Source organism: Camelus bactrianus, chromosome 19 (genome assembly GCF_048773025.1).
Source record: "Camelus bactrianus isolate YW-2024 breed Bactrian camel chromosome 19, ASM4877302v1, whole genome shotgun sequence".
Classification (NCBI taxonomy): Eukaryota; Metazoa; Chordata; class Mammalia; order Artiodactyla; family Camelidae; genus Camelus; species Camelus bactrianus.
The window spans coordinates 29,001,859-29,028,757 of NC_133557.1; the positions used below are offsets into that span (position 1 = coordinate 29,001,859).

The 26,899-nt window shown below is 47.2% G+C and overlaps 1 protein-coding gene across 1 annotated transcript in view; it reads right to left on the reverse strand.

Moving 5' to 3' along the window:
- Positions 1–6,822: 6,822 nt before the first annotated feature.
- LOC105071964 (putative serine/threonine-protein phosphatase 4 regulatory subunit 1-like) overlaps positions 6,823–26,899 on the reverse strand; it is a 50,614-nt gene continuing 30,537 nt past the window's right edge. Inside the window, 9 exon segments of the mRNA XM_074347904.1 lie at positions 6,823–7,576; positions 7,697–7,905; positions 9,950–10,333; positions 10,582–10,719; positions 11,415–11,598; positions 12,149–12,190; positions 12,192–12,308; positions 14,380–14,445; positions 15,265–15,372. Of these exon segments, the coding sequence (XP_074204005.1) occupies positions 7,229–7,576; positions 7,697–7,905; positions 9,950–10,333; positions 10,582–10,719; positions 11,415–11,598; positions 12,149–12,190; positions 12,192–12,308; positions 14,380–14,445; positions 15,265–15,372 (1,596 nt within the window). The 3' untranslated portion in view covers positions 6,823–7,228.

Genomic DNA, 26,899 nt, shown 5'->3' on the forward strand with positions numbered 1-26,899 from the left:
GCCATCGTTTACAGGGTTTCATACATAAAGTGATTTACCCACAATTTGCGTCACTCAAGCATACAGCTGAACAAAAGAGCTATCTTGCACATTGATAAAGCTAAAATTCAGTTCCTATTTTCACAATTTAAAAGTTGCTCTCATGGGTAAATTAATAAATTAAGCCCAGAAAAATTAAAGGAGTTAAAAATGGAAGAAATATAAATATTTCTTTTTCTAAAAATCATATACAGAAAAGGCCAGGATTCCTTACTAGTTTGAAGGAGATCCGCCGAACTTCAGAAGCTGGATCTGCACACAACTCTAAGGAATCTGCATTAAGTAATCGTAAACACCACTGGGATTATAGAGTTCCAAAATCAGCATCAGCTGTCTGAAAGTTTTTAAAAAGACATTGTTCTGGGGTGAAAAACACATTATTAGTTTTTCTTTACTCTCATTTCACAAGCAGAAAGCTGAGTGAAAATGGTCACACAAAGAAAAGTGGGAAAAAAGAAAAAAATCTTAATTCCTCATCTCTCTCACACACACACAAATCAAACAAAAAGGAAATAAACTTTGTAAAACAGAGGCTGAAAAATTTATGAATAGGGATTTAATATTTCAACTTTAGGTTATCAGTTCGAAAGCACATAAAACTTTAAAAATCAGATAACATAAAAATAGCCAGAACATTTAAGTTCCCAAAGATCAAGAGATCAAGGGAACACAGATGCGACTTCCCGGTCTCCGCGGTGCTCCCGACGCTGCAAATCACATTTTCTGCTTTCGCTGGCGGCTCACGCACGGCGCACGAGGCTTTTCAAACCCAGCCAGGTCGGCCTGGAGAGCACTCGGAGCGCTAGCCCTTTACTCCGGGGAAAAAATTCGTAAGATGGCTGGTTGGAAAAACCTACCGCCAAAGCTTTCACTATTTTCTAACTGGGGATGGGGAGAAGGGTAGGAAAATAAATGGCGTTATTTCCACACTGACCAAGAAAGGAAATGAAAAAGAGATTAGAAGGAAGTTAGAACCAGAAGCCAGGAGTGCCGGTAACACTTTGATATCAAAAAGCACTGTTTTCAGAAAAATGATACCAGTATCATGGGCACGGAAGCACAGAATTCGTATCAGCGGCTTTGGCTTCAATAACCTAGATAGCCCGAGCTCGGAGATAACGCCGTCGGGCGAAGCGAGCTGGACCGGCCCGGCCCGGCCCCGGGAAGCGGGTCATCCCAGCCCGGCACCGGCTCCAGCTCCACACCGTCAGCGGCGCCGTCCGCATCCCCGTAACCGGCCCCGGGAAGCGGGTCGGCCTGTCCCCAGCGCCGACTCCATCCCCGGTCTCCGGCCCCGTCCCCACCCGGGTCCCGGACCCCCGGTTCCATGCCCACCCCCGGTCCCGACCCCATCCCCGTCTCCATCCCAGTCCCCAGCCCCAGCCCTGGCCCTGGGAAGCGGGTCAACCCGCCCAAGGCGGACCTCGCCGAGTTCCCGCACTCTGCCGCTAGAGGGCGCGATGCCTTCATGGAAAAAACGTGGGCCTGTTTTTCTCTGTTCTCTTAGAATATACGCCGGAACATGGCATAATGACTGAAACCTCAATTTCTCAAATTAAGCGTAATGATTAAAGATCACAGCAAAGAGAAAATCTTTTAGTTTGCTCCTGGCATCGGCCAAATCATATCCTGAATAGCTGCAAAAGCCTGATGGATTTCTACAGGGAAGACAATAATTTGCGAGATTTCTAGTTGAGAGCGAGAAAAAATGAAAACTACAGATACTGAAATAAATCTCAAGGTGAAAACCAAAACCCAAACACCACCACCACAAACAAACCCGCTCCGTGCCGCGGAAAGCACATTGTGCACCTCCCCAGGAAGGAGGATTACTTAACGTGACGCTTTCACTCTTAGAATCACTAACATCTTTTAACATTCCTTTTACCGGCACAAAATGGAATTAAATAACTCCTTCACGCACAAAATGATGTACAGATCTGAGCCACCTTGGGGGACGTTTTTATTTAATAAACGTCTCGGCCGGGTGAGACCTTTTCATCTCTCTCGCTGGAGCATAATTTTCTTCAGGAGCTGAAGTGCATAAACCACGCTGTGCCCTTACGGAGCAGGCTACACGCAGAATGTTCAAGAAAGCTCGGGCAAAAACTGCTCCGATTAATAGGAAAACATTGCAGAGCGGGTGATTCATCTTTTGTTTGGTTCGAATAAATTGCCTTACAGAACAGCACAGCACTCTCGTTCCACAGTGACTCGCGCCCTGTCTGCCTCTGAAAATGAATGTCTCCCCGGAGAATGAGGCATTTGTAACTTCGAGCTTTGGAATTCAGTTTATCCCTTAATAAAAACATAATCTCTTTAACCAAAAGAACACTATTACTGCTGGTTTAGAAATCAATTAGGAGGCAGGAAAATTAAGAATTATTCCATCTAATTTGCCTTCTCATCTCCCCAGACAGGTGTTAGTCGGCTAGTTCATATGGAAACCTCCAATTCCTGCTGTTAGCAGTCACTACAAATTCCTGAAGCTGATAAAGTTATTCTCTCCTCTGGTCTTCATGAAGCAACTATTTTTTAAAATTGTATACATCAATAAAAAACATATAATCCTTCAAAAGGTCCCCAAACACAGTGTTTTATTACACTCCAGATTATACATTTGTCACCGGCAAAACCGTGCATTCCCTGGCGTCTGATTCTCCATTACCCAGTGTGGCTGTGAATTAGCTTTGCTGTTAACAGACGTCAAATGCATCACTGACTGCTTCGAACCTTCTCCCCTGGCCAGTGTATGTGCCTGTCTGTTTCTATATGCCCCCTACTCTGCCTTCTTTCATAATTTCCTGCCTGAAAAAAAACAAACAAACAAACAGGCACGTGTGTTGGGAAGATGATGCCACGGCTGTTTCCCAGGGAGCCGGCCCCCTCATGCTCGGTGCCCCTGCGCCACGAGAGGAAAATCTCTCCCCCATCCCCCGAGCAGCACGCGCCAGATTCCGCCAAGGGCAGCTCTTGTATGCGAGTAATTAGTTTCTCGAGGTCATTTTTAAACTCTTATTTTTTTATGCTCATCATACCTCTGGGGAGGGGAAAAAGGGAAGCAGCCACATCTTGAAAGAAAAAGCCCTTCGTGCAGAACTGAGATTGGATTTCAGCTGGGCTCTTCCCTTAGGTGACCCCAGGCAAGTCACGCACAGCCCAGGACCCTGGTTCCTTCTTTCTCCCGGAGCATGCTGGGCCATCTGTCTACCATCCTCCAGAGAATTTGAGCTCTAAGGGACAGGAAGATTAGGAGGAAAGATACAAAAATATTTAACCATCCCTGAAAGAATACCCACTTTAAGATTTTGGATGGTATGTTTTCCCGGAAGAAATCCAGACAGCTGCTTTTTTTTTCCCACTGATACTTTACAATCTAGGGTTTTAAAAATTTGTTTGGAAGAGAAGAGGTTTGTCTTTTTTGTTTTGTTTTGTTTTTAATCCTTCTTTCTACCTTTAGAAAATCACACAGGCGTTTAAGGACTCCTATTCATACTTCGTCCAGGTCTTTTAAAAAGCCATTGAAGACGGACACCAGGTCAGCTGCTGTTAACTGGTGCCCAAGGATCACGGCCAGCTCACCAATAGAGAAGACTAGGGTCCGACGTACCTTCCACTGCGCACAGCACACACACAAACTGCAAAAGGCAAGCATAGTCCAGTGTTATCGAGAGCGTGAGTGGCATTTCTGGAGCAACACTGATGTTGCCAGGTGTTGGCCACTTACAGCTTTATTTCACCAGAGGCCAGTAAACATGCCAATTGCGGCCACATAAAACACGGGTCAATGAGCCTTCCTGCAGTTCCCCTTTCTTCCTAATGAGAGGGCCCATCCTATCCTGGGCAGGCCTCTGAAAAGGCTCCTTTTACCTGCACGTGGGAAGCCAGGGTTTTGAACATCTCTCTCAGACAGCGCCAATTCTGCCTGCCCAGGGCCAGCCACGCCCAGGAGGCTGCAGGCGTGGTGTTTGGCTCTGTCGGTATTGACAGTCTGGGCTCGAGCTGGGTCGGGCATCGACACGTCCTGATCTAGCCGGGGCTGGGGTATTATATCCTGGGAAACAGGAGAGAAGGGAAACCATCATGCTCGCAGGGGAGAAGAACAGTCACGAAAAACAAGGAGGTTGGGACTGGGAGCTGAAAACAGCAAAGGAGAAACATACGAGGAGCAAAGGGCCTTCTTAAAGCTCCGGCTCTAGACTGGCGACCTCTGCTCTGCAGGGAGTGAGCCTTCAGCCTGGACTAACATTAAAGCAATGTCCACACTGATCTTTTCTGAACTGGGCCAACACTCGATCCCACAGAGAACAGTCTAGAACAGTGTTTGGTGAGTCTGGCACACACAGCTCTGGAGAACGCAAACTAGCTTTTCTTACAACTACCCCCAGCACCCGCGGCCGGAGCCCCACGCTCTCATCGTAACTGTCTTTAACTAACGGGATACTGCCTTCACAAACATCACCCACTTACCTTTTTCACTGCAAGGACAAGGGGATACAATAATTAAAAACATTTAAGGGAACTTACAGAGCACAAGAAGCTAAGCCATGAGAAGGAACAAAACTAAACACGATTCAACCAAAGAAGCTGTCAAAAACTTCCCAGACGAAAAGAAACTAAATGACTTGTATAAATAGACACTAAATATTAATGTGTACTTGTCAAATTCTTTTCTCTTATTTGATTTATTAAAATACCATTCGAGACTGTTCAGAAGACTTCAAACACTACTTTAGAATTTACTCTTCTTAAGTTAGAGAGGAAATATTATCAACACAGATTATGAACTAAGATATGTCATTAATATTGATGGAAGGAAAACATTTGGCTCCAACAGGCATTCTTAAACTTAACCTCCAGAAAATGTAAAGTTTTGAGTTGCTTTTCTTTTCAAGGAACAAACCAGTAACTTAGATTTATTCTCTTCAAGTGGGGTGGGGTCCTGCCTCTGTTCAGTCTTCAAATGGTCGCAGGTTCCACGGCAGGGTTGGCCTGGGTCCTGCAGGGTTGATCTGGCACATTACCAACTTAGTCTGAAGGAGGAAGCTGTCCTATCGCACCCCCTTCAGAAAATCCTCTTTCAGGGCCAGAAATGACTTCTGCAAACCAAGACCAGAGCTTCCCTTGAAGTCAATGGTCTCTCTCCAGATGTGAAAAAAAAATACATTTGCAGTTATTTATGACATTGTATATAGGTCAGTCATTTTAAGTGCTGAGGCAAACAGATTTCATACATTTGAATTTCAAGACTGCTTGAGGCCCTCACAAAAGATAGACTAACATTGGTGAGGACCAACAACCCGAGTCTGCATTTACCATTCTTGAAGCCCCAGGGTCCAGGGCCCCTCTATGGTTAATGCCCGCAAGTACTAGTCACACACTTAAAGCACAGGCCACTCCAGAAGGCAGGCTGAGGTTTGCAAGAAGTGGCGAACCAGCTCCTCCAGCGTTTCTGGGTGACTGGGGATCATGGCGACGCTGGACTCCAGAGGGGAGGCGGGAGGGGCAGGGGGGGCTCATTTAACTTGAGTGCGAACACGTGGCTGATAACGGAGTGTTTCCTTGGAAAATTATTCTCCATTTTCACGCGTACAAATACTTTTAACGTTTGCTGCCGAACCTTTCCATTAGGTTAACAATTAAAACGAGCCAGACTATCCTGTGGTGACATACTGGCCTCTGATCATTGATCAGCGTTAACTGAGATGGATCTGAGCTTCTCCTTCAAACAAAACACGGATTTTCCTCCTCGCACTTGAAATGCCATACTGTCTCCCAGCTTAATGGATTCTGACAAATCAGCTCAATACACGATCCAGGAAAGTCGATTAGCACACTGACAGACGCTTTGTTTGCACTGAGGCACATGACCAGAACCTTCCATTCCCAAGGTTTTCACTGAAATGTATTTTAATAGCAGACATGACAAAACAGAAATATTTTGGTATGGTAACCTAGGACCTCCATTTCTCCAAGTTAATACATTCACATATATTAATAAATAATGAATCATTATTCTTCTTTCGGGAATTAATTTTATTCCAGAGTCTTTGGCTCAGGAGCCAAGCTAAGGTTAAGTAAACCACCCCAAGTCAAGACTAGCCCAGCAGCAACTGGGAGGTCACTCCCCGCAAAAAGCACCTGGCAGTCAAGAGAGACAAGTAAGAAAGGGGTCCCCCCGTGCCCCGGGCCTTCCAGGGCCGAGACGGCACACTAATCAGGACGGCGCAGTGGAAGCTGGACCCAGGTCGACGCAAGGGCTGAGGCATCAGCCTCCCAGCCTCACCTCCTCTTCTGTCCTCATTGCTTAAGCCTTTTCGAGTTTTTTGTTTCTTTTTCCTTCTTTTGCAAGTAGGAGCATCCTGACTGATCCCAGAGGGACCTCAGAGTCACACTCAAGAGCCCCGACGTCCCTCGCCACAAACCAAAAGCCCAATGGCACAGGCCCTTCTGGAGCTTTTGCTCAAGAGAGCCAGCTTGGGGGCCTCTCTTCTCTCTCTCTCTCTCTCTCTCTTTTTTCACTTCTGTAGACGACAAAGGAAACTGAATACCATTACACCTCCCGTCACAGTAAACGAGGCCCCACCTTCCCACTTCACACAGACGACAGCTGTACTCCAGAGTAACAACGCATGTTTTCTGGCCTATTTTTTGAAACAAATCAGCAAAACAGGCTATCATCTCACTCCTTACTAACCAAAGGCAACCTTAACTAACTCTTAAACATTTTATATTCAGGCTTTTGAAATTCATCTTTTGCTTTACTGGAGCAGACCAAGGGGGTAAAAGGAGGTGATCATTTAATCATGAAAATCAAAACATAAACTGTGTGAATGAAGAAACAATTGGTATTCTGGCTCCAGGGACCACAAGTTTGAAGTGAGTCTCCCCTGTGGCACGTGGAAATGAGAGGGTGCCAACACTCCCACGCCTTTACGATCCTGGATCTCTCTCTGATTTTAATTTGCTAGTCTTACCCCTACCTGGGAAGGACCCCAGCTCAAAATGGCCCACATGCAGGTTCAGGAGAAATCAGGAAGGTATCAGAGCTTCCAAACACAAGGGCACTAAAAAGCTTCTGGAGAAACTCAAAGTAAGAAATAAGTGTCTGGCTTTCTCCTCGCCCCAGAGGCAGAGTCCCAGCCTCACGGGGCTGGCTCTGGACTGCAGGATAAAAAGTCGTGAGCTGTCAGCTTCTCCAATGCTCTCCTCCAAGAAAAGGCCTCCAGGGCCACTCCTGGAGCAGGCACGTGCCCAAAGAGCACACACAGGATGAGGGCTGGCTGTGGTGCTTGGTCCCCTTTGTCACCTTTACATCCTGGGAGCTGTGCGATTCACCTTCCCCTGTTACTGAAAGATGTCCACGTCGGTTAGCGGGGAAAGAGCGCTGACACGGTTCGCCCCCCAAAGAAACAGGCCTTGTGGTCTTCAGAGAGGAGGAAGGTGCTTTTTGGTCTCCCCGCCTTTGTTTTGGTGGAGGAGACTCAGGGTTATCAATCACCGGATTGATTGGTTGTCCAGTTATCCAAAACATGACCTTAAGAAGAAAATTAAATTTGCCATTTATCATCTCTGCCAGGATATATTAATACAAGAAAATGCAGCTCTGTGATTTCTGTCACACCCTCCGTGGCTGAGGGAGGGGGCAAACACTCACCATGCTTCGTAATCTCCTGGCCCAGGGGAGCTGGGCCTGGGATGACGGGGCCGGCGGGGCCGCCTGACCGTTAGAGGAGGGGCAGGAGTCTGGAGCGCACAGTCGGTATAGACCTGCTGCCTGCTGGCGCTGGGGCTGACTCACAGAGTCAAGCTGTGCGGCTCTCAGGGCAGCGGATAAAACCTGAACTTGAGCTGCGGGAAGAGAAGCTTCAAGAATTTTAATAACTGTCTTTGGACCGTGGGGACCGACGTCATAACAAGACAGCCTGGACGTGGATGCACCACACGAGCATCCGCCCGGCGGCCCCTCCGGAGCACGCCCCCACAAGGTGGGGGATGTCTACAGCCATTAACCTTAACTGTTCCAACTAAACACCAGGCGTGCACAGGGCATCAAATCTGAACTTGAAAAGCCTCAATTAGGAAAAGCGGGGTTCAATGCCAACATCTTCCACGGAAAGACAACACGATGTGCCTGAACGCCGCTGCTTGGGAGGCCCAGCAACGTGGGGAGGGGCCTGATCCCCCAGTTACAAAGCACAGCGGCTGCCTTCCCTGTCACACACGTACGTGTGCACGTGGGAGCCAGAATCAATCCATCTACGTCCGCACAGATGAGGGAAGATCTCGCTCACCGAGCCCCAAGGGCTCCTTGTTCTTTCTGCCCACAGCACGGCTATTTTAGACCCTCCTGACGGTAAAGATGACATATTTTCCATGCCTTTCTGTAAAAACAAACCGATGTTTCCATGTCCCCAACCTCCAAACACAGGCACACACAATACCTCCTGCGTCCTGTTTTCTACTAGTTAAATTCAACAAGATTCATTAAAATGCTTAGAGCTCGTAACGGCCCCATCCTGTGCCCAGGGCAAGGTGCCACCTGCTTCGGGCAGCACATGACACCTTTCCAGGGGTCTGAGTGCCATTTCCAGTCACGGCCAGTTCACAGATACCCAACGTGCAGTTTACTGCTGAATCTTTTGGGGTCACAGATCCCTTTAAACTCTGATGAAAGCTGTGGGCCCTTTCTGACAAATTAAGGGACACAAGATTTTACAAAAAGCGGTTTCAGGAAACTGAAAGAACCCCTGAAACCAACCCTTGACTTCTCCAGGTGATGGAGTGCGAGAGCCCACATCAGCTGCCAACTGCTCTGCGAGGGCTTCTCCCAGGCACTTCCCCTGCCCCCGGGCGTGAGCGGCTTCCTGCCCTGAGCCCCAGCCCTGCCACTCCCGGTGCCGGGTGGTTGTCCCCCAGTCCCCTCAACCAGAGCACAAGGGCTTCGCGTGTGGTCATCGCTGGCCCAGCACCCAGCCCAGGTCCAAGAGCTGGAATTAATGCTGCTTGAGAAACGTGTTTTCCAAAAACAGACCTTTGTCTATAACTTTTAGAAGCAACATGTTACATGCGCCCGTTCCTTCAGCAAACGCTGGCTTAATTTCCTTTATAAATGTAAAGACAAAGAATAATCACAGGGCTAGCTGGATTTTCACGTTTCCTTTCCCGAAAGCGTCACAAATCTTTGCCCGGCAACAGCAGCAAGTGTTGTTTTTTTCCAATTTCCCCAACTCAGGGAAGAATACAAATAGAGCCCTGGTTGGAGAAAGAAGAGGCGTGATGATGGATATGGATTGCCAGGCCTGGCTCAGTGGGAACACCAGCCGCAAAAGGAAAAACACCTCAAAGAAGAAGATGTGCTTTTCCTGGCTGTACGGAGGCAAAACCCTTACAGCTGAGGTGAGGGCTGAGATAAGAGGCTCCAAAACCAGCGCTGTCCTCAGCTGTGACCAGCAAGGGGCACTGAAACATGAGAAGTGGGGGGAGGGTATAGCTCAGTGATGGAGTGCGTGCTTAGCATGCACGAGGTCCTGGGTTCAATCCCCAGTACCTCCATTAAATTAATAAATGAATAAATAAATAAATACAAACCTAATTGCCTCCCCCCCCACCAAAAAAAATGGGAAATGATATAACAGTGTCCACGGAGCTAATAAAATTTCCACTGCTGCAGACACGCCCAAGAACTACCTGCTTTTATCTGGGGACCGACTGCAGACCTACACGGCTGAAAATCCTGGCAGGCACCTGCAGGGTGGGATCGCTGCTGTTCTGGCCGTGGGGAGACTGGGCCAGGCTCTCCCCTCAGCATCAGGAAAGGGACGTAACACAGGCAGCAACACACAGGCCCGTGCGAGGTACAACCCAGAAGGACCCCGTCTTCCCTTCCATCACCATGGACGGCAGTTACCTTGGACATCTGGGTCATGCATCACGTGCTCCTGCGAACTACCCAGGACTCTCTGAATCCTGCCGCTGGCCACACCGCTCCCGAGCACCGTCTCAGTGTGCGGCAGCCTTCCTCCCGCGGCCCCGCCTCGCTCAGGAGCAGCTCCAAGGCCTTGCTTGTGTCCGGGACGGCTGTGGGTGGGGAGGGCACCGATACTGGGGAGCTGCGCGAAGGCCCTGGCCTCTGGGGAAAGCCTGGTCATCTCGGCTCCAGCCACGACAGAGTCTTCCACTGGGCTTTCCATTAGGCCCCTGGAGAAGCGCCGGCGTGCAGGAACTTGCTGGAGTCCGTGGAATGTGCCTTTCCTGGGTAAATCTGGCTCTGTCTCTACTGCACAACCAGCTTAAACTGAGGGAAGCAACTTTTTACCATCAGGCGATAGACGGGCAGAAAAATGGGAACACGCGAACCCACAGCTCCGTAAGCCCGGTCCTCCTCTCTCCCCGGCCACCCAACTGCCTGTGTCTGCCAGGCCAGGAGACAGTGACGTCGCGGGAGGGTAAGAGGTGCAGTCTGTCCCCTCTGCCCCATGGGGAGCACCCTGTGCACTGAGATGCCAGGTGAAGGTTCAGCCCATTATACTCAAGTGGTGCGACAGCGCAGGCTGCTGCTCACACACCATCCGGGGCAAGATGCCAGGCACTTACTGCGCATCAGTGCCTCCACCAGGGGGCGGGCATTAGAAAACAGAAGATGCCGCAGCTGGTGAGTGCCGGCTCCTCGTGAATCACCTGCAAGGTCCACATGAGGAAGACGTTGCACACAGGCCTGACGTTCAGCAAGAACTCAATGAATTTTGACAGAGAAAGATGGAGGGAAGGATGCCCCAATCTTTAAAAGGACTCGTACCCTCTGCAAAGTAAATTACCTCCTCTCACACTCCTGAATAACAGTGACAATGGAGAGAGGCTGGTGAGCGACCCCCAATGGTCTGGTTAGTGTGCACCCATCATCTTCGGGGAAGGATATGAAAAACTCCCAGCTCAGTCACCAGCACTTACCAGAAAAACAACCCAGGGTCTACTAACAGTGGGCCAGGGATGTCCCACTTGACATGCATGTAAAATCCGATGGCCCAAAAGTCTATTGGGGAGACTTCACATTCTCCCTATGTAAATTATCAAAGGACTTCATTAATCAAAAAGTAAGAGAAAATTTTCTTTATAGGTTATTTAATCACTACTCTCAATGAATATTTTATCTAAATTTAGGAGACACGGTAGCTTCATTATTTATAACCCAGTAGTCATGTTTCAAAATCATTATTGCAATTACTTTTTGCTTCTTTACATAATTAAAGCTCTAATATTCCATCTTGCCCAGAAGGTCACTGTAACTAAAACTCCAGACAAGATAATTGCTAGAATTTTCGGTGGACGCTTGAGGTAAAGCGGGGATCCTGTTAATTATCCTGGCCGGAACCTACCAGGCTGAGGACACATTTCCACAGCTGCCTGCACTGGGTGACTCGGAGGTGAAATCAGGGTCCAAATCTGGAGCCGGTGGTCAGTGCCCAGAACGCCATCGTCTTGTACATACAGGCCAGCCCTAGAGGGGTTTGCAAAGGTGGAAATGAAGGGGCCGAGGGACAGGAAGGCAGCCTGGCGCACCTGAAACCAGAGGGAACATCGCAGTGAATGAGGTATCGGCCAGATCTAATCCAGGGCTAAACAGATGGCTGGTGACCAGACAATTCACTGTCCGCCAAATTATGTCTAAGCAGACGTATCGCTTTCTAAAGCAGTCCCTAAATTCCAAATAAACAATTTTTCAATAGAAAAATCAGGAAAAATTTAGTACTGTCATATATGTCATACAGTTTGTATTCGTCCAGAATATTAATTCTATATCAAACAATTCCGGGCTTTGTAAAGCATCTGAGCAGACCTTATTAATCACTACAGGCATGTTTATGACAGGAACAGAAAAGAGAACAATTCAGTTACAGTTTCTTCTTCCCAGTTCTCATTTCTGTTAATATTCATCTGCCACCAATGTTGAGGTGGGTGCCACCCCCTTAAGAAGCAACAGGCTTCTATTATAGGTGCCCTAACCACCCTCACGAAGTCTAAATACACCGGGCAGTTACCGAAAAGACAAAATACACTGAAAGTCACTAGTCCAGGGGCTGAGCTGAGGCCCACAGGCTGCTGCACTCACCCACCGACAGGGGACGCTGATCAGCCTGATGAAGAGCGGGGGGCAGCCTGGCCCTGCGGACCTCCGGGGGCGCGCTGTGGGACAGCGCCAGGAAGCACCCCCCACAGGCCTTCCTCACCCCCCTCACGCTATCCGCGCAGAGCTCAAAAAACTTCAGGAGCTACCAGAGCAAACAACATCGTGTTACTCACACGTGGTCGCCCCGCGGACCTGTTTCCATGGTGGAGTTAAGGCATTTCCATAAATTAATGACACAGAAGAGAGAAATCTATATGAGTCCAAAAGGAATCATCTGAAACAGGCAGAATTTAGAGGTAATTTTCTTCACCTCTTAATTCTGGGAAGTAACCTGGTTAAATTTAACAAGATTATAGAGAAACCCCCAAAGGATTCTGAATGACTGATACTCGTTATGTGAACTATTGTGAGAGATTCTGGATTTCCCAGCTAGCACACCAACCCAGGTATCAGGCCTTTGACTAGGGTATTTTGGCAAAGGAAAGCAGACTATTAAAAATTGATAGTAACACAAGTAATTCCTGTCCACAGAATGCAAAATGTGCGGTGGAACGCGATTGATCCTCACCCTGGATGTCGACAGTTTGGAATCCACTTACAAGTTCACGTCAGTTCTCCCCGGTGTGACCGTGAACGTGTGGTGCTTTAGTTAAGCCAGTTGCTGCGTCTTACTGGTTCCCTCATTAATTAATGTGTTAAATGAAATCTTTGACCTGTGTTCATTTTACTTCTGTATGAAGGTCGTGATTATGTCCTCTTTTCAAATTTATCCTTTAAAAATAAGGCTTTGTTTTTAATGTCCTAACAGAAAAGAATCAGCCAAAATGCTTCACAAACAGAAATATCTGATCGTGGAAATATCCACCTACGGAGAGATTAGCATGTTGGTCACTGCTGTTCTTCATTCAGACACGTTAAGTAGAGGGTAACACTGTGTGTTCAAAGCAACAGCCCACTACAAATTGTTTTGGGATTAGAACTCTGTTGAATAGCTTAGATTTTAAATAGAATTGAAATGAGCTTCTGAACTGAAATCTAAAAGTCAACTTAAAGAATATACTTTTTGAGGTTAAATTCCAACCACACAGGTAGCACATCCTGTCACGTAAAAGAGGCAAGTGCTTCCTCAGCACAGTTGTCTGGGTGTCAGGGACTGGGTGGGCTGCAGAGAAACAGAGGTGGACACGATTATGTGAAGACACACCCCCCCCCGCGCCCCATCAGCAGCACCGGGACGAGCGAGGTGTGCTCAGGGACATACAAGCACTAGGACCAGAATGCTATGGAATGCTGAAAAGAGAGAGACGATTCCTCACTGACACAGTAGGGAGGTGAGTCTAGACAAGCAGAGAACTTGACAGAGACAAATGCATAGGCAAGAGCCGAGTCTGACGTGTGAGCAGGGACCCCCGGGGAAGGGGAGATGCCGGAAGGAATGAGCAGGGGCGTGGAGGTGCCCAAGAGCTGAAAGCCCCCAGCTGGCTAGTGCCGTGGTTCTCCACCTTGCTGTGCACAGAATCACCAGGGACTTTATCAAAAATACAGGCCCCGGGCCCTGCCCCCTCCCCTCCCCATGATGCAGATGCACGACCAATGGTCAGGGCAGCACTGGGACCTGAGGGAGGTGACCAGAGGTGAGGTAGGAAAGGTACTTATAAAGGGGCCTGAGAGGCCAACAAGGGTCTGGATTTTAATCTGTCACCAAGAAAAAAATCCCACTGGCTTGAAGCCCAGGATCGAGGCGGCAGAGCTGAGTTCGAGAAAAAGCAGCTGAGAAAGGACAGGGTGACTTGGGAATTGAGAAAAGACTGGGAAAGCGATCGGTGAGGAAACGACAGAAAAATCCACAGGACTTGAGGGGAGGGTCTAACTCAGTGGTAGAGCACATGCCTAGTGTGCACGAGGTCCTGGGTTCCATCCCCAGCACCTCCATTAAAAACAAGTAATTAATAAACACCTAATTACTCCCGCCCCCCAAAAATTAATCAGTCCACAGGAAGAAGGGCTGGGGCTGCTTCTGCTCTGGCCCACAGACCAGCTGCCGAATGCTGATGAGAAACATTTGCTGCAGAAGTCAAGAAATCTGAAACTGCTGCATGCAAAATCGAGCTGCCACTCCAACATAACAGGCTCATAAATACAAAACTTCACAGCTAATTTCCAAAGTGCCCTAAGAAGCGCATCAGCAAGACGGCTGGCAAAATTTCACGTACCAAAAATTTCTCAGTGGCTTCTTGTCCGACCGTGCGACAAATTTCGTCAAAATTGGTGGCACATACCTTAAAAAGGCAAAAGGCACATACATTCTTCTCAGCTTTCTTTTTGTGTTAACAAACTGTGAAAACTAACAAGTGGGAACCTGGAGAGCAATTACTCCTCTAGTCAGGCAGCTAACAAGCACTAACCGAGCCCAGTGCCCACGCAGCACCGCCCAGGTGCGTCCGCTGCGTTGGAAACGGGAGATTTACAGTAGAGGACCACACTCTCGGACTTTCTGGCTCCTAATTATCTCAATACATAATGCATTTGGTTAGCCATAGAGGAAAAGAGACTCTCAATATTTTCTGCCTGGTAAATGAGACCCACCTCCTTGTCTCTGCGTCACCAGGAGAGACCAGAGGGGAGATGGGCAGTTGCGCAGCAAGGTGGAAGGTGTTTGGGGAGGGGTGGGAACGGCCTTCAGAAGGAAAAATCTGACAACCGAGGGACAAATGACTGAAAGGGGAGAGTGGGGGAGGGGCTACAGTTGGAAGGTGAGATAAGCAAGACAAGACAGCAAAGGTAAGAGGGACCGAGAGCCCATCAGCTGGGTAATGAAAGGCCTTGCATGTCTGGGCAACAGCATCAATGCACAAGGTCCCACACCTCCTCCTCCTGCGCCTGAGAGCTCTCATCAGCCTCTCTCCACATCTCCACAAATGCCCAAACTGCAGGGACAACTGGCAGCCTGTTCACTGTTTCCCTCGCACGGTTCACGCCGGCCACATTTTCCTCCCAGACTGCGTCTCCTAAGGAAGTCTGGAAACTTTAAAGGAATCGACTCTAAACTTTTTTTTAACTTTTTGAATGTTTCGAGTTTTGAAACTGTCCATTCCCACCTTCTGAGCCTGAAAGAACTCCCCATCACCGCATGATTCGCAGAAGCGAGGGAGCAGCAGGCGTTCGCTGGGGCTTTAGCTCAGCACCGAAACCAGCCTGTAGATCATCTATAAACGGCCAGAAAACTAGGGTCACTTGAAATACCAAAGCGTAGATGTTGCACATATCACTAACTAGATTCCAAAAGCTAATATTCAACATATTGCCAAGACACCCAAGAGGTCAAAACAGAGAATACCTTTTTTTTTGAGTTCTGTCAAGTTATATCAACAGAAGGGCAATACATTTCAAGTTGTATTCAGATACGGTTTGTCTAAAGCTCAAGGGTACCATTTGCCCAGCGTGCCCAACATGTAAATGAACAATCTGTGTGCATTCTTCCCTTCTCCAAACCCTATGATATGAGGATTCATCATCTTCATTTTTCCGGGTGAGGAAACTAATGCTCAGTGTTGCTAAAACCAAACAGCAGTTGAGGTGGGACACACAGCAGGAGCTGGACAAGTCACCAAAGTCAGCCTGCAGGTGGTCCCTGGAGAGGGACTAAGCACTGGTGGAAGTCAAGAGGGACAGATCCCCGAGAGGGTGCACCACACCGGGTACCACAAGCTTGCTGCTGCCTTTCTGCCCTGGGCACCCCTCATTCAGCACGGCTAGGCAGGAAAGCTGGATCTCCAGCAGAAGCTACCATTGTGCTGGCTTGAGAAGTCAAAGAGCAGAGACTGAGGTGGCCAGGGCAGCTGGAAAGTGAGGGAAGGCAGCCATTATGGAAAACAGTATGGAGATTCCTCAAAAAACTAAAAATAGACTTATGCTGTGATCCAGCAATCCCATTCCTGGGCATATATCCGGAGGGGACTCCGATTCAAAAAGATACATGCACCGCAATGTTCATAGCAGCACTATTTACAATAACCAAGACATGGAAGCAACCTAAATGTCCATTGACAGATGACTGGATAAAGAAACTGTGGTATATTTATATAATGGAATACTACTCAGTGATAAAAAAAAAAGAATAAAATAATGCCATTTGCAGCAACATGGATAGACCTGCAGATCGTCATTCTAAGTGAAGTAAGCCAGATAGAGAAAGAAAAATATCATATGATATCACTCATATGTGGAATATAAAACAAAAAGAAGAAGAAGAAGAAAAGAGGACACTAATAAACTCATCTACAAAACAGAAACTGTTTTACAGTTACCAGGGGAAAGGGAGTGGGAAGGGATAAATTTGGGAGTTTGAGATTTGCAAAGGTTAACCACTATATATAAAAATAGATGAAAAATAAATTTATTCCATATAGCACAGGGAACTATATTCAATATCTTGTAACAACCTTTAATGAAAAAGAATATGAAAATGAATATATGTATGTATATGCATAACTGGGACATTGTGCTGTACACCAGAAATTGACACATTGTAACTGACTATTTCAAGAAACAAAGAAAGGAAGGAAGGGAGGCAGGGAGGGAGGCAGGGAGGGAGGAAGGAAGGAAGGAAGGAAGGAAGGAAGGAAGGAAGGAAAGAAAGAAAGAAAGAAAGAAAGAAAGAAAGAAAGAAAGAAAGAAAGAAAGAAAGAAAGGAAGGAAGGAAGGAAGGAAGGAAGAAAGAAAGAAAGAAAGAAAGAAAGAAAGAAAGGGAAAGAAAGAGAAAGAAAGAAAGAAAGAAAGAAAGAAAGAAAGAAAGAAAGAAAGAAAGAAAGAAAGAAAGAAAATAAATGAGGAAAGAACTCCTGGGAGGGAAAGAGGAAGGAGGGAGCTAAAGAAGACACAGCCCCAAACTGTGATTAAATCCTATTGTAATCCTTGGCTGATCTTGGCACTGTGTGGGCACAGGGGAGGGGGTGAGGTTCCTGGAGGAAAGCAATAGTTTGAAGGCAGAAGGAACCACATGGTTTCACCTCAGGGGACTGCAGAGGAAACAGAATCTGAACTGTTTGCTAGAACAAAGCCAACCACTCTTCAGAGGAGACAAACAGAAGCCAGAGTTTCTGCAATGTTTCATCAAGAAGATACATGGTGGGGAGGGCAGTAGCTCAGAGGTAGAGAACATGCTCCCAGGTTCAATCCGCAGTCCCTCTATTAATAAAAAAATATTAGCAAGACAAGACATTAGACGACAAAAATTCACAGACATGAGAAGAAATGGGGAAATGTGACTTACATTCAAGAAAAATACGAATCAGTAGAAACAAACCCACAGAAGATCCAGATGTTAGAAGGACTTAAAAGCTGTTATTATGCATATGCTCAGGAACTAAAAGAAAGATAAGGTCATACCAAATGAACAGATAGGAAATCTCATCAAAGAAATGGAAACTAAGGGGAGGGCATAGCTTGGTGGTAGAGTGCCTGCCTAGTATGCACGAGGTCCTGGGGATTTAAATAAATAAATGAATAAACAAATAAATAAATAGGAACCTAATGACCTCCCATGCCTAAAAAATAATTTTTTAAAAATGGAAATTATAAAAAAGAATCAAGACTTCCGGTACTAGCACAGTAGCTTGGTCAGATCTATCCTCTTGCAGATAACAGATTCAGGAAAGGAAGCAAGAGCACCAAAAATGGTAAAAATGTGTGTATAAAAGGCTACGTACTTTTTCTCTTTTCTTACTTTTTTCAAAAGATGTAATTGTTTAAATAGAAAATTATAATACTGTATCATCAGGTTCATAATGTAATGTATATGTCATAATGCATATGAAACAATAGCACAGAGGAGGAGGGGGGGTGAATGGAACTACACTATTGCAAGGTACTATATTTCTTGAAAATCTTCAATAGAGAAATTACAATGCAATATTACAAAACAATTCAATTAGCCCAGGAGAAGGTAGGAAAGAATTAACCAAAGAACAAATGAGACAAATGGAAAACAAATAACAAACCGGCAGAATCAAATTCAAATACATCAATAATTACATTAAACATAAATGGACCAAACACTCCAATTAAAAGGCAGAAACTATCAGATCGGATATAAAAGCAAGACCCAACTCTACACTAACGAAGCAAGAACATTTTAAGCGTAAAGACATAGAAGGTTTTGAGTAAAGAGATATAAACAAATATACAATGACAGACAGTAAACATAAGAATGATGGAGTGGTTACAGTAACATCACAGCAGACTGCAAGATACAGATCACCACCAGAGATAAAGAAAGTCACTTCTCGGTAAAAGAGTTGATACGTCACAAAGATACAAACACTAACTGTGCACCTTTAAATACCTGAAGTGGAAGAAAAGGTAGGCTGAAAAATACTGTTTCCTCCTTAAGAAGCTAGAAAAATACAAGCAAACTGAACTCAAGTAAGTAGAAGGAAGGAAATAATGAGCAATAGAAATCAGTGAAAAAGAAAACAAACAATAAATCAACGAAGCCAAAAACTGGTTCTTTGAAAATATTGCTAATATTGGTAAGTCACTATCAAGACTGATAAAGACAGAAAGAGAGAGAGAGAAAATATAAATTACCAACATAATAAATGAAAGGGATAACACCACAGATCTTACAGGCATCACAGATTCTATTATAGGGTAAGGGAATACTGAAAGCAACTTGACCCCAATAAGTTAACAACTGAGATGAAATTAATAAATCACCTAAAATACACAACTTACCCAATGACCCAGATGAAATAACAAATCTGAACGAGCCCCATATCTGTGTTGAATCTGTTATCAAAAACCACCTCACTAAGAAAACCCTAGAACCAAAGATTTTACTGGTGAATTCGAACAAATATTTAAGGGAAAAATAACACCAATCTTAAAATCTTTCAGAAAATAGAAGAGCAGGGAATACTTCCCAACTCATTTTTGTGGGGCCAGAATGACTCTGATTCTACAACCTGACAAAAACATAATGGAAAAGAAAATTGCCTACAATAGTCCTCTTGAATACAGATGTGAAAATCTCAACGAAATGATAGCCTATAATGGAGAAGGGGACACTCATTACAGCCAAATGCCAACTGGAATCAGCCCTGGACGCTAACACTGGAGGATGAAAGTTTGATGAAAAGCAAACTTGTGTGGCTGCAAAGTAACCCTCCTGGTTAGCTCCAGAGGGAAAGGAGTGCGGAGACCACCAGTATCTGTTCAGTCACCAGAGCTGTCACCAACAGCAGGACAAACTGCAGCCTTGGGCCTCCTGATGTGAAATGTGAGAACGTGACATCACTTCCATGACATCCCTCCAGAAACGCAGAACATGAATCCAGCCATGAGGAAACATCAGACAAACCTAAATTGGGAGACAAACCTGAATTTCCACCAAAGAACTGGCCTGTCCTCTTCCAATATGTTAATGTTATGAAATTCAGAGAAAAAAGCAAGATCTGTTCCAGGTTAAAGGAGGCCAAGGAGATGTGACCATTCGTTGCCACATGAGATCCTGGACGGATGACGACATTTGACCACGAGCTGTGGATGAGATAGCGGCATTGCATCAGTTTCCTGATTGTGATCAATGTATCATGCTTGTTTAAGAGAAAATTCCCTTGTATTTAGGAAATAGGCACCGAAGCATTTAAGGGTGAAGGATAAAGGAGCACAGTGTATCTAATTTACTCTCAAATGGTTCAGAAAAATACATACACGTGTATCTGTACATCCGTGTGCACACACATGTGCACGTGTGCAAAGAACAAGAGGAGGTCATTAAACACACAGAGGTAAATATAAACCACTGGAGATGCTGGATAAAGAGTGCACAGGAGTTCATTGCCACAACTTTTCTACAACTTTGAAATGAAGACAGAATGAAAAATTACCCCCCCCCAAAATGTTGAAAGAACCCATCCATTACCCCCACAACTGAAAAAGGAAAGGAAAGAAGGAAGGACTTCCTATCTCTCAAGCCTGTCCTGCCCACTGCCCAGCACTGCCTCTTCTTCAGAGCAGAGTAAGCTCCCAGTTAGCAGCTCACCCACTATTCTATTTGGAATCTGCAAACAGCAGACAAGAGGGGAAAGAGAACAGTTGGGGTGAAGGGAGGGGATACCAGCCCCACAACACGAAGAATGGAAAGGCTTGTGTCTTCCGAACTCAGAGGACACAGATTTCTGATCTGATGCTAGGCAGAGCTGCACAGAGTGACAGCCACAATAAATGAGGATGTGAAGCTTCCGTATCCAGGGCAACGGGCAACTACAGAGTGCCCCGCATCTCCATCGACCCTCTCCATCTGCCACACCCACCTGACCTTATTACTACCCATATAGAACAAATCCAGAATCATTAGAAGTCGGCATACTGAGTGACAAGAAATGATATTCTCGTGGCCCTGGCAGCCACTTGTGTGGGATGATGGTCTTCACTGAGCTGCTGAGAGCCAACTATTCTTCATAGCACATAACCACAACCTTCTTTTTAAATAAATGCACAAATAAAAATGAGCTTAAAAATAGGAATGACAACAAAAAATGAGGAAGCCTTAATGTGAAAACGTGTTGGGAGAGAAAAATAGGCTTCTGACAATTAGTTATAATCTCAGAATGCTAATGGCCTTCCTGCAAGCAAGAGGAATTATAATTGGTCTCCGGTGGCCTGTTTATGCTGTCTAGATATAATTACAGGATACAGCGCTTCCAGGTTTTACCGATTCATTCATTGAAAAACTATCGTTTATTTAGTACTGACTCTGGGCCTGGCACTGTGCTGCGCCAACGGTGGAAAGACACCTGTGTTTAGGGAGCTCACCATTCTGAAGGAGAAATAGACACACAAATGAAGTTCGCTATTCAAGTGCTAAGTGACAGCAGACAGATACGAACCGGGCCTTCTGGCCGCATGAAGGAGGGAGTCACTAGTGTCACCTGGCATATTAGCCAGACTTCACGAAACAAAGCGCATTGATGTGAGAAACCAGGATGTGAGAAACCAACACATACTACACACAATCCAGCCTGCGTAACTCAATTTCAAAATGCCCAGGACATGTCCAGTTGGCCGGCTTTGATTTGGTTGCTGGCGGCAGAAATCAACTGATTGCAACTTTCAGGGAGAATGAGAAATCTAATGAACAGACACACATTTTGTCTCCAGAGGCTCGCCACTTCCTCGGAGCAAGAAGCAATTCCTTTTAAATTGCACTGTTTGGAGTGTGTGTGTTTACTTACATATAGACAAAGCAACAACCACACAACACGGGCTGCAAAGAAGCCCCAAACACGAGGGCATCGGAACAGGGTGGCTGGCTTCTTTTCTCCCCATCACACCTCCTCGCAAATACACGTTGGTGGCCACGGTGTCTGGGGCGTCACAGACGAGCTAAAAGAGAACCCCAACCTCCCGCGGGAGCTCTGCCAATCACACACGTGGCCCCTGTTTCTTGAAGTGTGAAATCCACACTCTACCCACACAGTCGTTTCTTAGCTAAAGAGAAAACAGCGCCCTCTGTGCTCCAGGGCTCTGGTGGCCCAAGGAGGGAGACCCCTCCCAGACTCCTTGGCCTCCAGGTCACCAGGGAAGAAGGACAGAAGAGCTCCTGAACGTGACCCAAGCATGCATGGGCCAGGAGAGGCACACCAATTGCTGCTTCCCTCGGGGTTCCCTGGGAGGAGACGTGGCCCTCCTCCAGAAACCCCCAAAACATGGATGTGCCTCCACCTGGGAAGGCACAGGACCATTTTTGCTCACTGCAGCCACACGTGGAAGCTTATACATTTCAAGTAATGATACCGGCAACCCGCTTTGCGTGAAAAATACAATTTACGTGAACTAATTTGTTCTGCAAGTGATAATGTAGACAGAGGTTTTGGAAGACTTGTATTTTCCAAATATTTTCACCACCAAAAAAAAAAAAAAGACGAAGAACAATATTGCTGACAAGAATGGAGTGGTTGGAAGCAAAACAAAACAAAACAGAAATCATGCAAAAATGCCGTTAGCATTATCTTTCACAGCTACTCTCAGGCTTTCGGGATAAGCTGTTGGGTTGTCAGCTCCAGCCTTGGAAACTCACCAAACCAACTTTCCAACAAAAAAGAAGATCCAGTTGGCAAAGTTCACTGCTCATCTGCCAAATATTCCAACCAAATGATATTATCCAGGTTCATTTTGCAAAATAAATTTAATTTCTTATAGGGAAACCTGAAATTTATAAAAGAACCCTGGAGAATTTGAATTTTAATAATCAATTATTCTTCAGTCTGATTCATCTTATAAACATATGGAATATGCAAAAAATTAAATTAGTTTAAAAAGCCAAGCCTTTAACTCATAGTTGAGGATAACGTTCACATAAATGAAGAATAATTGCCCAGTGTTCTGGTGCTGCATTACACAGTTTTAGCTCCATGGTGCAAAATGTTTCCACACTTTGAAAAAGAAAAGAAGTTCTTTCTCGAACGTCATCTTTTTCCAACCAAGAAAACAACTGTCTGCTCTATCTTACTGTACTCATAAATGAGGCCTTAGATTTTTTAAATCCTTATTATTTTCCTCAAATAATAAACTGCTAGAACAGTCCTGGAGCTATTTACCTCTCTAACGCCGACACAAAGGGCCCGGCTGTGCAGCACCACTGGCGTGGGGGCGGGGAGAGGGGGCAGCAGGCACGGAACACAAGGTGGCCTTGGATGAATTTCCCTTGAACCATGAAGAACAAGCATGGGGACAAGTTGGGGGTCTTGGTTTAAGGGCGACACGCTGAGGCCTGCACTGGCTCATCCACAGCTACCCTGTGAACAAGGGTCCCAGAAGCAGGTAGAAAGGCCCTGATTATATGACCACTTCCAGTGGGTACAAAATCCTACCAACCCAAGGATACCCCAAAATTAAGTACTAAAAGTAGAAGAAACTCAGTCCTTACACTGTTCCTTTCACTGTACACCTTTAACTGATAAGAGCACAAACACTTGAACACAGCATTTCCCAAGCGGCCGTAAGCATGATGGCCGAGTTCTTCATAGTGACTCTTTCTTATCTGCTCACAGACCTAGTTTAGTCTTGTCCTAATTTATAAAACAGACATATGCATCTATTAGGTTTTTTTAATTGTCCAAGTACCTCTGAAAATCACCTCCCCTACCACACACAATTCCTTACTTTGGGAAACAGAGTCCGTGTTCCAAGGTGGCTCCAGGATTCACCTATAGATCTCCGCGGCCTGCCCAGCAGAAGTCCAGGCCCGCTGTCTCAACTCTGCGCACACGGCTCGGATTTTCCAGGCTGCACTTTCTTGAGACAAGCAGGTGTAAGGATAACCACTTGCGACACCAGCTCACATCTGAGCTGTGAGCCTTCTCTGACCGAGTCCACATCTCCGGCCACCTCATTTACGGGAACAGTGCTGGTCAACACCCAGCGCACGTGACACTTCAAGTCACGCACACGCCACAGTAAGGGGCAGGCCACCCAGGCATGGGGCTGCCCTTCCCAAACAGACTTACGTTCACGGCTTCTGCTTTCTGCTCGTCACCACTGTCGGGGGCGGATGGCGCCAGCAGGACTGGACACACTTTGTTTTCATTATCTTGCTGGGAAATGAGACCTTGTTCCAGGAGAATCCACAGCACCTCCTGACTTGATTTTCTAACCTGGAAGAGGCCAAAGGTGAAACACACAATGAGCCAAAGTGCTTTCAGGATCAAGACCAAACCCCCTAGGCCGAGTGCCAAGCCGACCCCTGTCTCCTGTCCCTGGTGGCGCCAGAATCACTCAGATCTTCTGGGACTTGGGTCAGTCACATGTCCTCCCCGAGATTATACCGCTGATGGACGTGTACTGTTCCCTTGCTCTTGAGCCGAACATCCCCTTCCCCATTTCGGGTCAGGCTCCCCATCTGTACTTTGATAGCGTAACAGAGCCCTGGACTTTCCTTTGCAACTCGTATCCCAGATTCCCACACACACGCGCGTGCACAGTTTCCCTGTATGACTGAACATTTCTGGTGGTCTTCCCTGCTGCAGAGAGTGAGCCTGGAGGGTGGGTACCATGTCTGGTTTACCCTTCATCCTCCAGCACACCCACAGGGCCCGGCAGCCAGTGCAGGGCCTGGAATGCGAGTTCCCCTCCGTAGGCACAGGGATGGGAAAAGCAGGTCCATCCTCCCACCCCCTCGTAAAGCCCCAGCGGGAATTCTCAGCCGCGAAGGAAGAGCCCTCCAAGGCGGGACCCAGGAACGCAGGCTCCTCAGTCCATTTTGGGGAAGTGAGGGCCCAGGAAACCCCCATTGTCAGGGCTGAAAAGCAGAGGAGTGACAAGATTGTCTCGGCTTTGGTAAGGGTGACAGTTGAGAAACCTCCAGTGTTTCTGAAAAGCTCCAAGAGCAGGCACAGGGCTCCTGGGCAGGGACGCTTCCGGCTTTGACCCAGGCACGGACTCAAGGCAGGGGACAGAGAGGAGAGGGCAGGTTTGAGAGACGCTGCCTTGCAGGGAGCCGAGCGCATCACTGAAGGTGTTCAAGGAAAATCACAGGTATGTGTTCGATGGCCATGAAAAGTACCTGAGGATGAACAGAGAGAGACAGGCTGGCCTGAAATACAGATGCTGGGGGACGTGGCCCACTCACACTCACACGCGACAAAATCCCCATCTCTGCCAAAGTACGAGTCCTAACTGACTGGGGACCCGCCGGCATTCCCTGCAGCCCACACTGTGGATCTCTGGGAGGGTGGGCATCAAGCAGAGCAAAGTGGGGGCGGACAGGAGTGACAGAGGTGGGGCATTTGGAAGACGCAGGGAGGTAGGTGTAAGCAGAACGAAAGGGACGGGGCAGGAGCCAGGGTGTCAATGGCGGGATGGGGATAGGTGGCCCATGTAGGCATCTGGGCCTTAAAGGCCTTAAAGAAGTCTGAAGACTGTCCAGTAAGATGTGACTTCATCACATTTTTGTGTTTAAAGATGACAGGAAGGGAGAAGAGGGGGTGTCCCCAAAGGGTCATTTATTTGTTATGGAAACAAAGGAGGCATGGGTCCACGTACATGTGGGAGGTGAGAGAAGGAAGGCTCTGGATGGTCCCCAGGGTGTGGCTCTGTGGGGTTAAATCAAGTGGACGCTGGTTCCCTTCACTGAGGGAGGGGATGAAGATGGAAGGCCTCCATTTTCTCAGCGAAGTAAAAGTCAAGGTCACCAGCTAGGCGTGAGGCCGGGCGAGGTGAAGAAGCTCGATGAAAGTAGCAAAGGTCTCAAAGAGCTGCCAAGGATAATGTGAAAAGCAGCTGATGAGGGACAAGTAAACGACTGCCAGGCAGCACTGCGACTGGGATCCACACGTTGGCAATGGCACCAGTCAGTGCAAGACGGGGCAGCCCTCCCAAGCTCGGCCACCCGGGATGGAGGAAGTGGCTAGGCTGGGGACGGGTGGGCCGTCAGGATGATGGAAGGGCCATTAAAAGGAAAAAAATGGAGAGTGACAGTGGGGCCCACAGGATGAGACAGGGAGGACCTAAGGAAGCAAGAGAAGTGAAGTGGAGGGAGCACAGGAGTCAGGGAACCAGAGATCTCCAGGGGCAAGCTCCGGACAGTGGGAGCGAGGACAGGAGGGCAAACCGTGGTGAGAGAATGGAAGGCCAACTCTCGGACTTCAGTTCTGGAGACACCAGGAGAGGAGTGACCGTGACACGGCGAGGTGGCGGGGGTGTCAGGATTGGGGGGCGGCGGGGGTGCATAAGCTGCACAGGCTGACGGCAGGGAGGGCCTGCTCTCGGCCGGGGCCACGCAGGCTGACTGTCAGGAACCATGCGACAGCCTGGGAGCAGAACCACCGTTCCTGCCTCTCTGCTTCTGGAATCAAGCATATGACAATGATACATGGCAAAGGTCAAGGAAATGTCACAGCCCCCCACCCAGCAGAATCTCATTTCTCAGAACACATCCAGAGGAAAAAAGAAAAGCCAGTGGAAAGGTAAAAACCGCATCCTTTGTGAGACTCACTGCACCTACCGCACAAAAAACCAGAAAGAAACCTAAGCGTTCAGGAAAACCGAAAACACACCGACGACGAAGGCACACGGCACGCACGACGCAGAGACGAGCTTCGGGGACGGAAACCCGGCCCTGCGCACCTCCTCACCCCGGCGCGAAGCCCCGCTCTCAGGTCCGCGCGGGCGCTCAGAAGCTGCCCGACCGCGGGAGTGGGCAGCTCGGCGGCAGCGCGCACGTCAGCACGCACGAGGCCCTGGGTTCAATCCCCAGTCCTTCCTCTAAAAAAAAAAATAAGTAAACCTAATTACCTCCCCCCAAAATTAAAATAATATATAAGTAAGTAAAATAAAAATTAAAAAAGAAAGAGACAGCTGAACAAATGAATGAGTGGGAGTGACTGAATCCTTTAAAAAAAATTTTTAACATGGCAAAGAGTAGACGTCAGCCTCAGGTCTCTGGATAAACAGTGCTGCCTCTGCCAAGTGGACAGTAGGATGCTGGAAAAAGAAACGAGTGTGCCTTCCCTTCACTGCTATGGACTCATCTCCAGGACACCCTGGACAACAGAAAAAGCAAGGGACCGAGCATCGGGTACAGCACGCCCCCTCGCAGCTCAGCTTCCAGGATACAAAGACACATGTGCTCGCTTGGAGTTATTCGTGCATGCGTTTTTTGTAAAGGTAAGAACAAACCCAAACCCAATAAAAAGGGTCAGCGGTGGGGGCAGGAGAGAGCAGTGGGGGAGA